Source organism: Perognathus longimembris, chromosome 28, assembly GCF_023159225.1.
Source record: "Perognathus longimembris pacificus isolate PPM17 chromosome 28, ASM2315922v1, whole genome shotgun sequence".
NCBI classification, from domain to species: domain Eukaryota; kingdom Metazoa; phylum Chordata; class Mammalia; order Rodentia; family Heteromyidae; genus Perognathus; species Perognathus longimembris.
Window position 1 is genome coordinate 4,260,947 of NC_063188.1, and position 16,208 is coordinate 4,277,154.

General features: G+C 37.3%; 1 protein-coding gene across 9 annotated transcripts in view; it reads right to left on the minus strand.

Moving 5' to 3' along the window:
* Window positions 1-7,506: 7,506 nt before the first annotated feature.
* The window catches only part of Aff2 (AF4/FMR2 family member 2), a 471,554-nt gene continuing 462,852 nt past the window's right edge, over window positions 7,507-16,208 (minus strand). For 8 of the 9 annotated variants that reach the window (XM_048336773.1, XM_048336769.1, XM_048336764.1 and 5 more), the window contains one exon: window positions 7,507-12,080. In XM_048336773.1, the coding sequence (XP_048192730.1) occupies window positions 11,959-12,080 (122 nt within the window). In that variant the 3' untranslated portion in view covers window positions 7,507-11,958. The remainder of the gene's footprint in view (window positions 12,081-16,208) is intronic. The other variant, XM_048336766.1, reaches the window with a different exon arrangement.

The following is a 16,208-nucleotide window of genomic DNA, read 5'->3' on the forward strand; positions in this document are numbered from 1 at the left end:
AAATAGGATGAATATCACTTATTTGATTAGGTGACATTATATGGAATAAGTAAAGGAATTTCCAGAAGTAATTGAGACTCTTAATCAGTTTAATTTGAATTCATCAAAATGGAGATTATTTGAGGAGAGCCTAGCCTCATTAGGTGAGTGCTTTGACAGAAGGCCTAGAAGACATAATCTATTTCTTCCTGGCATTAAAAAAAAAACAGGTAACATGAGTTATACAGTTGCAAGGAAATGAACTCTCTCAATTACCTGGGAGAGCTGAAAGAGAATAGAGAGCTGGAAGAAAGCAGGTGAAATCACAGTTCTGACATGTGAATGAAGCCTTAAGAGACCCTGAGAGAACAATGTAGCTAATGGGTATACAGACTTCTGACCCATGAAAGATTTTAGATTATAAATGCATGTGATGCTTTATGACACGATGAGTGACACTTTGCTATCCAATAGCAGAAACCACAGTTGAGGCATTGCACAAATGTCTCTTGAGCTGACTAAAATTTAAAGTTATAATCTAAGAAGTCACTAACTTACCTTAACTCATAATGAAATGCAATTTGTATCAAATATTTGGGCTATTAAGATGTAATTATTTTATGGCTGACTAGTTTTATCATTAACAATTTTCAAAGATATGTTTAATGTGTCCAGGGATCTAAACAGTATCATATGGAGTTTAGATATAGGTTTTCAACCCCAAATGTATAGTAGCTTTTGAATGACCTTTGATGAGCAAAAGGTAGGCTATGAGTCTAGAAACTCAGCAGTACAAAGAGTCCAACCTACCAATATCCAATCCCCTGTGGACCAGATAAATGAGATGAGGTTGGAGTGATAGGAGATATTGCCCCAACTGGAAGAGCTTTGGTTAGAAAATCAATTCTTAATTCTGATTTCTGATTAGAACCACTTAGAGTACTTAAAAAATACCCAATTAGAAGCGAGTATGGTGGCTCACATCTTTAATTTCAACACTCAAGGAACAGAGGCAGTAGGATCACCATAAATTTGAAGATAATCCATTCTACATAGTAAGTTTCAGGACAGCCTAGGCTATATGGCAAGAAAGTCTCTTAAACAAAAAATACCAAGCCCAGCCAGTTATGCCTAGTGATTCACGCCTGTAATCCTAGTTATTCAGGAGGCTGAGACCTGAGGATCAGGGTTCAAATCCAGCCCAGGCAAGAAAGTCCTCATGCTACTCTTATCTCTAACCAATCAAAAAACTGAAGTGGACATGTTACTCAAAGTGGTAGAGCATTAGCTGTGAGCAAAGAGCTCAAGGACATTTCCCAGGCCCATAGTTCAAGCCCCTTCACTGACAAAAAACAACCCATATAAAAATAATAAATAAATACACACAGGAGGAAAATTACATCAAGTCGTTTGATAGTATACTGCTTAAATCTTGGCTATGTGAACTTTGGCAAGCTGCTTAAATTCATAGTGCCCCCTGTTGCCCTATGTTCAACACATAAATATTACTACATATCTCATTTGATCATTGTGATGATTTCACACTGATATATAAGAAAGTGTCAAAAGTCAATTATAGATGGCTCATGTTTATGATCTTAGCTATTCAAGAGGCCGTGATCAGGAAGACTGAAACTTGAAGCCACCCAGGACAGTTCATGAGACTATCCAAAATGATTGGCAGAAAGCTTGAATGGAGATATGGTTTGAGTGGTAGAGTGACATCCTAAGCAACAAGTACAAAACTCTGAGTTCACAGTCCAGTATTGGAAAAAAAAAGTGTCAGAACAGTGTATGGCTAGTCTAGTAGCTCAAACACTCCTAGCCTTACCAGTACTTATAAGTATGCCTGTATAGCCTCATAAATTCACATAATCTCAGAAATCTAAATTTAAAAAATGTATTTCTGCATGTATGTGTACTTTCATGGGTACCATCATAATTTATGGCTTCTAATATTTGTGAAACAATTTGGGTGCTTGAGAAAAAATTATATAAACTACTTGGCTTATTCAGATCATATATTCCTTCACTTTCTTACAAGAAAAATAATTCACATTTGCAGATATAGTGGGATTCACGTTTTGGGATGGGACTGGAATTCTAAGTGGTAATGTTATAACTATCACATTTAACCATATTTGGATACATCCGTGTTCACATTAGTAGTATGATTATTATTTCGTTATGTCCAAATATCTGGTTAAGTCAAAAGTAGTTAGCTTTTGCACATGAAACTCAGTTGATTGTTGATGTGTTTATTGACAAGTGTTTTGTGCTGAATGGTCTCATCATTGTAATCCTGCAAGTCCCATGGCCAGATATTATGTTCTGTACAAATGAAATTTCTAGAAATCTGAAATTTGAGAAATGCTTAACATTTTGATGGAAATTGTTCTAAAATACATGGCATTAGGTTTTTTTTTTTAAGAGCATGCTTAAAATAACCTTTTCCTAGTGACTTGAAATCCTTGGGACCTGAAATCACTGCTGATGTTCCCCTCCCAGTTGAGTGACTACATGTTCCTGCAGTAAATGGCCGTCATTTGAGCTTTCAAGTTTTTAGGCTAGTTTTATCATTTCCTCTGTGTTTTCTTTCAGCAACAAATAGAGATATGACCTTATACCTTCCAAGATTTTTGGTCTGTGTACTAGGAATCAAAGAAACCAAGCATTTGACAATTTTCTCTTTAATGGGCTTTGAATGTGGGCTGCAAAGGTCTATGTCTCTTATAAAATGAACTGGCTTTGAGAGAGTTATTTTCTTCTTCATAGCCCTCAGTTTTATGGCTATGAGCAAGCAGGGCCACTAGTTCTGTATTACAATGCAAAATAGGTGGTGGAAGATCCTTTATGCTGACAACGTGTATAAACAGAATAAGGTACTTTCTACAGTGAGATTTTCATAAAATTTTTATTTTGGATTTTAAATATTTCAATGCATTAGCAATATAGATACTGCCTCTATGAGAGAAATGAATACACCAGCTTAGCCAATATCAGTTTTAGAGTTATCGTATCAGAAAAAAAAAGAAAACTACATTGAAATATTTGCACATACAGTTAGTATACTGTGAACAAAACACCAAGTATACTTGTGTGGCATATACTGGAAACACAAAAACCACATGTAAAGATACACTTTTGTGCAAATAATGCACATGAAACCTGTTTTTAAAACTAGGTAGCGCTGAATTAATTATTTGATGTTAGTTGATCCTATACACACACGATCGTAACTAACAGGAATTCTGAGAAGACAAGCATGAACAGTGATAATAGTTATGACTGCAAAGAATATGAATTTGGAAATGTGCACCCAATGAATGCTGGTTCAATAGACTTATTAGGACATATTAAAGTCAAGGGGGCATTTTCTAAAGGATTACTTCATTTTAATAACTACCTCGTATGCTACCAGTGTGGAAGAGACTTCCCCTAGGAACAGGGCCTCGCTATTTTTTTTTCTTTTTGTAAAAGCCAACCCAAGCTGTTTCTGATTATTTTGTGCCTGTACTCACTTGGAGCAAACACTTACCAAGCATGGCTCAGTGACTGAGTGACAGCTCAGAGTGAGTCTACTCCAACCATCAGGGCTCATCTAAGCTCATGTTGCTGTAATTGACATAGTCATCATCTTCCCTCCTATGCATCTTGACCTACAATTTTCTCTTGGAAAGGTGGTTGCATTTGAACAGAAGTCATTCCTTCAGAAAAGTCAATGGAATACTGAAGTCCCACTTGATTTAACTATGGTATTATGGGATAAACTTCCAAGAATAATGGGGTTTTTGTTTCTAATTGCTATTTTTCTACTGAAATCATGGCATCCTAGAAAGCTAAAAGAATGCTTCAGGGGGGATAAAGAATTTTTAAAATCCTATGAAGGACAGTAAACCAGAAATGTGCCACATGTGTGCACACTCATACACACACACACAAATATGAACACATATTGCAATTATGGTTTGACACAATGGCCTAGCAAGATGTTTTGAGCACTCCTCCATCTACACACATAAAACATGTGTTGACAATAAATTCCCATTCATATACTGGTTACTCAATAAACATTTTCCATGACATTTAAATACACAAGATTTCTGTCTGAACCATGCATAATAATATTGTGGGTATTTTTTCCAATAAACTAAGTTTACAGAATCATATATTTGATTCCAGCATGTTGAGATTACCTTCCTGATTATTATTTGTAGGCGAATAGGAATATTAAGAACTATGTCAATTGACCACACAGGAAGTGAATGTGTATCTTAGACACAAATATCACACACACACACACACACACACACACACACACACACACACACACACACACAGCCAGAGAATATTCTTCTGGCAATTTTCAGGAATATTTTGTACTCGTTACTTATGGTTTTATTTTTTGCAAGTCCTAGGATTTAACATTAGTGCCTGAGTGCTGTCTTTGAGTGTCTGTGGTCAAGCCTAATGCTCTTCTAATTGAGCCACAGCTCCACTTCCAAATTTGGGTGCTTAATTGGAGATAAGTGTCTTATCTTATCTTCCTGCCTAGGCTGGCTTCAAACTGTGATTCTCAGAGCTCAGTTTCCTGAATACCTAAGATTACAAGCATGTACCACCAGTACCCAGCTCAACTTACTTATTCGAAAAGAAGTGGAGTCATTTGATAAACTGTATTAAGCTCTAAAGGAAATTATGTTAATGCCCCTTTGTAAAAACTGTGTCTTTTTGCTATTTGTGAACTTGCAAGGTAAAGAAACCATAATCATGAGTGTATATTGGAAATCCATCAATGATGATTCTACATTGCACTATTTTAAGGGAAGAGTGAGGACGAACAGAGGTATATGCCATTGCAATGCAAATATTTTTTCAAACAATAATAACACCCTTCCTTGAAAAACAGAAAAAGAAGAAAGGAAAACAAAAGAGAGCCTAAAAAATCTTGAGTGAAGTATTCTGGTAGAGTTTATAAACAAAGATTCATATTTACAATGGTTAAAGCCACATCCAAAGATGTTTGCTCTTTTCACACTCCAAAATAATGTGCATTAAAGAAATCTTGATATAGCACCATCTTATGTGCCTGTAAGTACTGTACTTGCCCCAAAATTGTGTAACAAAGATCAAAACATTGCCCCCAAAAGTTATACAATTGGATAAATGAAACAGATACTCTAGGTGTTTGTACAATTCAACCATTGCATTATCATGATCTTGGAAAGTAGCATGCCTTTCGAAAATAGCATGTCTTAAATCAGGACACAGCTATTTAATTTTTTAAGACTTACAGTATAAACAAGTACATTTCAGAAGCTCACACTGAATTCAAATATACACTTATTTAGAGAAAGAAAGAACATGGATAGAAATGCAAAAGCTAGAGTGAGAGCAAGAGACGCATACATAGAGAGAAAGGACAGCCAACACAGACACAGACACAGTTACCACCATCACAAGGACGAAAACCACAGCAGTCTCTTCTTGGGAAGATCCTAAGAATGTCACTCATCTAATGAAATGTGCAAAGTGGGAGGATTTGAAGAATATTTGATTCTAATGGCCATTTCTAAGCATGGTATCTCTATGAGGCTCACTTTTGACATGTTAATTTTACTGCAGACAACACAAAATGGGTCTTTAGAAGCATTGCTGTGGTGAAAATAGGAATAAAATTATAATTTGTAGAATAAAATAAATGCAAGGGATTTCATCTTAGAGTTTTCTATTTCTAAAATATCCAAAGACCAAATCATCCAGGAATAAAACTATGACAGTTTTGAGACAACTCCATTTCATTTATAATATTTATGCGTGAATATGATTGATTAACAAGGGCGGATTTGCAATTGGGGATGCACTAGTTAATGTTAAACACATTCCTAGCTTTTTGTAGCCATGAAAATTGGTCCATTGCCTGGGGTGGTGGAGAAATGAAGAGTCCTTGTGAAATATAATGCCAACTAAACCGAACTCAGATATTACCATTTTCCAGGAGGGGCAAATGTTGTAGAAATGCCAAGGGACATTACTCTTAACCCTAGCAATAGAAATAACTTCAGAGACAAATGTCAAAATAGGGCAGTAAAAAATCAAGGAAGAGATATATTTGATGAAAACATATATCCACAAAGAACATGGAACTATTTAAAGAAATGCAGGGTTGGAGGGCAAGTTGTTCAATTTTTCAACATGCAAACCTCTATTTACTGTGGAGGATACGTAGGACTAGGAGAATGGATTCTTTGAGGTTTTCTATTCTACTCTCAACTAATTTATGATGAGAAGTCTAATTTAAAAAGTTGTACATTTGTGTGTATGTTTAATGACAGCTTAATTCCATTAGAAAAAATATAGTGTACATTATGCCCTCTTATTAATGACTATTTTCCTGCATATCTGGTTAAAATGAAATGTTTTGGCTGAGATGATTATTTCTCAATATTGATTATTAAACTGATGCAAGAGACATTCTGGTTTGGGTTCAGATCAAGAACAGTAAGAAGTTTTAAGGAGAAATAAATATTAACAGAAATAAGATCTCTAATAACTAAAGGGGTACACCTTATGAAAAGCAATATGGAGATGTGTTCGGGAAGATTACTGGGTTTCTATATCACAAGAAAAACCATAGTCAATTTTGGAGTGTTCTTTTCCACAGAGGCCCTGTGACCACTTCGTCCCAGTTACAGTTAAATGTTAGAAATGCCCTTTTGTAAATTAAAAATAAAACATTATTAATAATGATTATGACAATAATGCTAATAAAGGTATTATATATTTTATAAGATCAATCACAAGATGTTTCAGAGTGCTTATTTACTTCCATTTTACCTATGTATAGTAGCATCCATACCCGATTCATCTGTCCTCTCAACTATAGAGGGTTTCATTCTTTTCAGCTATCTCCTGCTTCCAGAATAGCCCGTTTTTCCAGGGGTTCATCATAACTATACACATTCACAGAAGCTTCATTCATATTTTAAAACAATGTAACAGTTTTACTCACTGGAGTGGGTATGTGTGTGGCTGCCCATGAGCACATGTATGAAATGTCAACCTTCTTTGGCTGCATCCAGTGTTGTTCTGGTACCGCCTAGTCCAGGCTCACAAAAGAAGAGAGTATGAGACTGCTCCTAACCTTGTGTTCCATGATGTCTCCGTTGATAGCTTGAAACCAGCCATGATGACAACAGCTAATATCATAGAAATAGACATATGCTACAAAGCAAGTGCTTTGTATTCGCTTGGTGCAAAATATCTTCCCAGCATATTACAAAAGAGTCTAAGCATCCCGGCTGGGGGAGGGGATTTGCTTATGGGCTCTACTTTCAGAGATACTTCTGTTTTGTAGCCACACAAGTGATATAGGACACAACCAAGTAGTAAATCATCTGGAATGTTCTCCAGGATAGGGCAGCTGGCTTTCTCCTGCGGACACTGGAGAATGGTGAGTCCCCTACAGGTACAAGGCTTCTCTTATTCATTTGGTCATTCTTCAGCAAGTTTCCCACAGCACGGTGCTCAGCGTGCACTGCTTGCTGCTGCATGCTAGCAAGTGCTCGCTGGCAGGAAGGCAGGCCTGGGGTTGTTGCAGCATCTTGCCATGGACTTCCTAAGCAGCTTCCTTTGCTTCCACATTCCCTCCTCAAATTTTGATACAATCAAAGAGCCAACAAAATTGAGGTCACTGGCAAAGGAGTTTGAAATTTTGAATGATTTTTATTAAACACCATTAGTCTACACTGCACAGTTAATGAAACAGCAAAGCTCCAATTTCAGAATGATTGACCATGGATCTGAAAAGCAGTTCAGGGTCCCCTAACCCAATGTGAGCACTATGAATGATTCTTTAACATTTCATTTCAGAAGCAGGAAGGGGCATGAACTGCAGTCTGGCCTCCAGGGGCTTCCCCACCCCCCCACCCCACCCCCACCCCCCTGTGTCCTCCCCACAATGCAGTATTCTTTTTTGTCGAAAGATTACAGAGAAAATGTGATGGTCTTGGTAAAGAGGATTCTGAATTTGTGAGGAGGAGAATGGAAAGGGAGCTAATACTTTTTCCTTCGTTGGAAATATCAGATGGTAGGACTAATATCTGAGACCAGCTTGTCTGCTTAGTCTCCTGCCAGAGTAAATGTTGATTACCAATACACAGATGCCATTTCTGTTGTTGGAGTTTGCTAACACCAAAGAGAAAATGAATCTGAGTTTAATTATGAGAATAAGGCTGGCTGTGCGAGTGGAAATGAGAAACAACAACAGCTACAACAAGAACGACGACAACAAAGAATTTAGTCTGCCAGTTGTAACACAACACCAACAACTGGCTCAGTATTTTCCCCCCAACAGAATAGAATTTGAGGGCACTGAATTGACCCATTTGTTTGACATTGTGTAGCTATCTCACTTTGCCACACATTTTTCTCAATGGGGCTAGTGCTGCTCTAAGCAAACAGTTCATTCTTTACTGAGTAATCATACCCAGTGATCCAGTTTGGTTCTCCCACCTGCTAACTCATGCAGGTGAATTTTCTCATGTCTGTTGAGAAGTAAGATCGGGGCTTCCCTCTCACAACTCAATCAAGTATGCCTTCAAAAATACTTTGCAACTTCCAACTCCAACTTGAGTTGCTGGGATGCAAATTTGTGAAACAAGTTCTCATTCAGGAAAGATATGCTAGAACAAGTATCTTTCCAATGCAGACCAAATCCAGTATATTTTGTGATACAAAGTCCAAATGAAAGTCCATCCATGTGGAAAGTCAACAAAATACATTTTAGCCAATGGTTTCTAATTTCACAACTTGTCCTGAAGATATGGATACAAGTCATCCCAACTTGAAGTCTTTTAAAAGGAGCAATATCTAATCTGCGTTTCCAATTTTGTCATCTGAAGATAAATCTACTAGTACTTTCCCAATGAGATTATTAAGTAATTAACAGTCTATGGGCTGGCTAACAACATGCTTACAGCTAAATTCTACCCCAAGGACCACACTAGTAAACTCTTTTCAAATTAACCCTACCTACCAAACTCAGATAGTAATATGACAAAACCACTAAAAAATCCAAAACTAATTAAAAACACAAAGCCAAGCCAACATTATAACACAAACTTGTCATACTCTTTGTGGTTGGAGCTTGAGTGACAAATGAAGGCATAGTGGTGGCCCTACCTGGGTCACTGTGCAGGGCGAAGAGTATTCCTTATATTTGCTCAAATGGAAATGCCTGTTACTCTGCCCATTACCTTACCTTCACATGTTTTTAAGATATGTCTTTCCAAGCTACCACCAAGGTCTAGAGGCACAATCTTTCACTGCCATCCACATATCTCTTTTCTTTCCCACAAACTGGTACACTGAAGAGATTCACATAACAAAACATCTCAATCCCTCAATCTCAAGTAGCTGCACACTTTGGATGCACGTCAGCCTGTACAATGTAATTAACAGAGTGCCTAAAAACCAGCAACAATCCATAGTCATGAAACAAATGGCACCTTATTTCTAGGAATAGGAAAGGCAATTGTTCCTCCATGTTTAATTGGTTTCTGAGCTACATCAAAATGGGTTTACTAAGTAATCGGGTGATATTCCAGAGGTCAACTGTCAGATTTGATAATCATGCTGCTGATTTTGCACACACTTTATGCTCAGCCATCACAGATGACAGCAAATCCTTTTGCCTCCCTGCTGTATGTATGTAGATAGAACACACTGCTGAAATTAGAGCAATCAATCTTTTATCTATGGGGCAATGATTTTGTTTCTTTGGGAAACTGCCCCTAGTCTTTTCATTTCTAGTTACTGGAGATTGAATTTCAAAGAGAATCTATTCCTAAGCCAATGATGGTCTAAGATCATGGTTGAGGTTGGACTTACAAGTCAAGCAAGTAGTCTCCATTATAAAGTAATAGCCAGGTAGTCTACCTGGTAAGCCACGGATAATAGAGAACTTGAGTCACTGCAAAGTCATCAGTTTAATTTTCATATGTGAAACCCACTTTGGGTATCAGAATCTCTCACATTTCCATTTTCCTCATTTAGGAGGCTGAGCAAAGCTTCAGGTTTCACTTTATGTGAGTACATGTGTTTGTGTGCATGTATGTGCCAGTGTAAGTATTGTTGTTGAGACTCTAAACATAAAGCTCAACCACATTGGGAGCATGAAAAGTGCAGGGTTAAGCTGGTGGGATGTTCCCATCAGCCATGTTAGCAACACGGCATTAGCCACTGAAGTATAACTTTCACAACCTTATACAACAAAGGGCTTTAGACTCAAAGATGACCAGAACAGAGCTCATATCTGGTTCTTTTGCACTGAGAATATATCTAACCTTGACAATGATTGTACAGAGTAATCGCCTGCTGCTCCCATCCAGATCTGCATGACTTGCTTTAGAAATCATAAAAGTTTGCATCTTTCATGTGCATATCTATTATTCATCTGGTCATAACTCAGTGAACAGAATTCAGCAGATTAAAGGCTACATGGAATTATATGCCAACAGGTAATTATAAGTAACTAATGCATGACTATTGTTTACTACAGTGTGGGATTCTTCTGATGGGCTGGAACACCAAAGATGATATTTACATGGTGATATTTAGGGGCATAAATGAGTGGAGAGGATCAATAGGAGAGGAAATGTTCATAATTTTATAAAGAAATGGCCCAAATTAGGTGAATTGGTCTCAATATTCAGGGCTCTTTCAAAGCAAAGTGCTCCAGGGTGAAGCACTACCGCGTCAGTTTTTTATAGTTAACAACCGCTTAGAGTTTGGAATTTTCTTTGGACTTTTCATGGAAATTATTCACACTAAAAAATCAGTGCTTATATTTCATTCAAAAGCTAATGAGCTAAAAAAAAGGAAAAGAAAAAAGGTGAAAGAAAAGTGTAGAAAAATAGAAAATGTGGATGATTATTGGGGAAGTTAGGTTCAGTTCTGAAACTTCTAAGAATCAAATTATATATTATTACTTCTAGGTAGTAATATTAATTGATTTTTGCTTGTAGACATATGAGCAAAGTACAGTTTAAAATCCTGCCTACTGGCTGCAAAGGAGGCGGAGGTGTGAATTCCATGTCAGACATTTTCCAGACCTGTCTCATCTCCCAACATAAGATAAATGTAGCATTTTGGCTACTAAGGCATGCATCCACCAAACTGCTCCTGAAAAGGAGAGCTTGGCACAAAGTGATTCCAGGTGAGGATATAAGCTTCAAAAATATTTGGAGTATGTGGAGTTCAAAAATATTTGTGCCAGCTGATGCCTAAAGTAGTCAAAATAAATGTTGCTCTTCCTTTTCATCAGTAAAATCTCTTCTTCAAAAATAAGGAATTAGAAATAAGATTCTAACAAAAGCCACAGGAGTATCCTCACTGTGTTCTTTTTTTTCCCTTGATACTTTTGATTTTATGATGTTGCTATAACATCTAACTGGGGGTAGGGTTAACAACAAAACTTCTCACCTGAACATGTAATATGTGGAACCACCAAAGTTGACTTGTAGATTCTGAAATACATTCTTATTTGGATATAATTCTGTAGTTTGGGGGCCTTGCTATTGCTGAAAATCTTTGCAGGCCCCTCTTGTACAAGTTCTCATTGGCATATCAGACCACTTGTTTCATTGCTCAGGAACCTGCTATTGTCACATGTACTTCCCATTCTTTGTGTTGGGTAGTGTGGACTTAAAAGAATATTGTAGTGACCATCATTTCCATAAAGATGTCAGGATCTGAGAAATGCATATCAACAACTGAAAAGTAATAAAACATAACAATGCTTTCAAGTTGTAGTGTCCACTTACAATGACGTCAGTTTTTCACAGGTATCAAAAGAAACATAAAAACAAATGCAACCAAAGAGAACTATTCCAGATGCTTGAGGTTCCACCAGTGACCATCAGTACGCTGGTAGAGGTAGAGTGATGGGCAGTGATGCTAGATATAGGAGAGCACCCACTACAACAAATGGGCATCAATGCGCAGCCAACACAGTCCCTGGCGAACGTAGCGGACAAGATTAGTCATGCTGCTGTGCTGGGTCAGAGGCCCCATCAACGTGTCCAGATCACCAAAGAATTCTGAAAAGCAGAGCAATCCTGGGTGAGTACTTCACATAATACCTCAGAAATATGCATCAAGTAGAGAAACCACAATAATATGCATTGGAACAGTATCTATGTGTTAATCCATCTGTTCATTCATTCAACCAAAATTTATAGTGTGCCCTCTAAAGAAACAAAATTCCATATATATATTAAGCACTATAACTTTAATTTTCATTGAGCTCCAATGAACTCAGAAGCATGTATTTGTATTGCTGTGATTAATAAAACAAAATTTGCTTAAATCTGTTAATTCCTTGTAAGTTTTACAAAATCATTTCATATTTCATAGGTTATATGTTTTCACATTATATACATTTTCATAGCATATTCCAGAAGTACATTAAAATCTTGTGGAAATTTGTCTTAAATACATATATATAGCACTGTATATTATACATAAAAAGATAAAATGCATTTGCCTACATATTTATATCAGTTTATATATAAGAATATTTACATATTAAATACATACATAATTTACACCTTTAAATATATTCAAGTCTATTTTATATTCTATAATAAGCATATATTATATGCTATACATTTATATTTAGAAAAGAATGCTTATACACAAAAGGACACTTTCAGACATTGCATACCATTTAATACCTGATATCAACTGTGTTTCATTCTATGTACTATAACATTGAAAATATATTTTCCTTTTGCCTAAATGAACTGAGTCTACTGATTTTTCTTGGCATGATGTGGATGAAGCTAGTGAGTCTGAATAGCAAATACAGTCATCAGCATACAACCAAATAACTCTTGGAAGAATCTGATTTAGTAAGTCTTATTACCAATTAATTTAGGGATAGAAAATGACCTCTTGTACCTAGCAACTCCCTCTACCTCTCTAAATAGGAAGGATAAGAATGCCCAGCTAGCCAGGAACAGGTGGTTCATGCCTATAATCCTAGCTACTCAGGAGGCTGACATCTGAGGATCACGGTTCAAAGCTAGCCCAGGCAGGAAAGTTCCTATGCGACTCTTATCTCCAATTAACTACTTAATAACTGGAAGAGGCATTGTGGCTCACAGTGGTAGAGTGCTAGCCTTGAGCCAAAGGGCCCAGGGACAGTGCCCAGGCTCTGAGTTCAAGCCTTATGACCAGAAAAAAGTGCCCAGCTGATTTCTACGGGGTGACTTGGGGAAAGGTACAGTCATGAGAAGCTGTATTACTAACTAGTTTTATAGCAAGTTACAATGTCTACCTTGAGATAGATGCGTGTGTAGGAACTCTCTATGGTGTTTAAGAAGTAACTAGGAATTTCTTTGTCATACTTGAGTTGGCTTGTCTGATATTTGGTTACAAGTGTGCGCTGTAGCTGGAGCCTTTTTGTTCCTCAAAAGAAGCAGAGGAGGCAGCCTCAGCCATGAAGAAATCATGCCTGTGCTAGCTATCTAAGGGCCAAAAGTCTGGGTCTGGTGAAGGATGGAAATTTAGTGGGTGTTAGAGTGGTTAGTATATGCTCTGGCCTTCTTGGAAAGCAATTTCCATGCATGGTTTATATGTGCCTGATTGCTTGGCAGATGGTATTTCAGTAAAACAATGCATTTATTATTCCTGCTATGTATAACATATGGGCTCCTTCAGCAGGTATCAGCTTCATTTGATTATAGAATACTTTTTAACCTGTACTATGAAATAAAAGTAATTTTTAAAAGAAGTATATTCTTTCTGGCATCTAAAATATTTCCTTAGGTAATACAATAGTAAGGAATACATTAAAGGACCTAGTCAGTGTTGGATGAATATAAGCCTCGTGTGAGTCTGAATGCTCTCTGGGAATTGTGTAAAAAGTTTCTGTGACATCCTTATCTAGACACCCAAGTGAACATTTTAGTGATGGCTTCAAGAAATAGTGTATGTAGCTGGGGAACGTAGAAAAAAAAGCTGCTAGACTCAACACCAAAGGACAGCATTAGCACCATTAGACAATTTTGACACCACCGTCTTGTGCAATAGCTTTCTGAGAGACAACATCTAATCCATCCCATGACACAACTGTATAGAGAAAGTATAAGTACACAGCTGTCTACAGTGGCATGCTGGGCTCCTACCAAAGAGAAGCTCCTTAGTTCTCAGATCTGTCTGCACAAACCATATGTAAGAAGAATCCTCAAATCTAAGCACATCAGAAATAACCTGTGTGGGAAACTCGGGCCGTGAGCAGAATATTTCAAACTGGAAGCTTTTTCTAGTCCACTGAAAACCCAGTGTCAGCATTAGTGGGATGAATCCTCTATGTTGTAGTATAATGAAGTTGTTTTGATTCAACATTAGGCAGAGAATTTAGCAAGTCCTTGACAGGCTGTGCTAATGACAAGATTAGCATCATTTCACCCTAACATCAGCATAACCACAATGTCACTTCTGAAAAGGCATGTAGTTAATTTAGAATGAATTACTTTAACAGGTTTTGAAAATGGATGCAATTATAAAGAAAATCCATAAATATCGAATGGCCCTCAAGGTACCAATAGAAAATATGACAAAGTGCCACCAAAATAACTAGGTAAATCTTAAAATGCCTATGTCTTTGCCTGAAATTCCAGATCTCTTGTTTAGGCCTGGTTGTTTAGGTCAGTTTTCTCTAAGTTTTCAGATGTCTAGAAAGGAAGACAAGGCAAAAATTGCCATCACTCAGAAAACTGAATTCAAAATCATACCAAAGGACTCTGAGGACCTGCTTCTAATCTTGCTTCCTTCTAACCTTGCAGTGCACCCTATTGGTTAAGAGTTGAGAATGTGGAGTCAAGTATTTCAACATTCAGTTCCTGCTTCTAGAAGACATTAAGAGCTCTGCTCTCATAGGTGAGTTTCTGAACCGGCTAGAAACTCAGTTTCTTCATGTATACAATAGGGATAAACAAGAGGTGAAAAGTAAGGAGGCTAATAGTTTAGTAACTGGGATACAGACAGATGTAACCAGTATATGTACATATTCCCAGAGTCCATATAAGTTTGTGGGTAGGATCTGTATCCAAGTCTCTAATTTTGAGATGTCTTTTAATATATATTATGTATACATAATGCTACAGAACAAAGAAAGGGGATAGTTATTTGTATGATTTCTATCTTCCATGCAATATATTATGCTACATGGCTTACATATTTCATCCACCTCTATTTCCCTTCTTGGTAGTTTCACCATCATCATCTTCATGATCATTCATATTGTATTTATTATATAAGTGAAAAACTAGGCAGTAATTCATGGATTGAAGTAACTTAGAAAGTTTCTCAAGTAGTTCGTGACTCAGGCGTGATGCAAAGTTAAATTAGTACAAAATGTTCAGCCTTCCTTCCTACTCCAATGGGACTGTTTTCCCAGATGTTCTGTGGCACAGTGACAGGTAGGGACTGGAGAGACTACAGTGCATGCTTTGATGTGAGAAGATGAATAATAATGCTGGGGCCTATATGGAAAGAGAAGGAACTGCCTTGCACTGAGGACACTAAAGCTTAGGAGAACAGTTGGGCCAGGAGGCCCTTCAATTCCTTCTTGGCCAAATGCATAGGAACTTCCATCTTCACATAGGTGGCTTGCATCCTCTACGTGGTCAAGCTCATGTCATGAAGCTCAAATCAGAGAAGCAGCTTATATCTCCCCGTTACTACAAAACTATTTCTACCACTACAGATTGTATGTCATCTTTTTGGAGTCAGATCCAGAAAAGCCCACATTTTTCCCCATGTTGACTGCAGCATGATAGTTTATGACTCCTGGGCTACAATTAGTCAAGTCCCATGAATGTCCAGGATTGTACAAAAGTGTGCTTTCATAATAACTTAACATAATAGCTAAGGTCACAGTGCAGCATGAGTCACTGATGTTTACTGAGTAACTTTCTGGTGAAGCAGGGTGCCTTTGCATTTGTTCTCTGACAAATCTTCAGTGTTCCCATGAACAAGACCCCAATCATTTATTCTGCTGCCTACACACACAAAATATTAGCTGAGCTTTGCTCCTTGTTGCAAATGCATCATGTATGCAAGTGGAGTTGATCATTGTGATGAAGGTAGATGACCTCGAATATGCCTTATCACTCAAACAAATAAAATTAACTTAATAAAAGCCAACAGCATCTTCATAT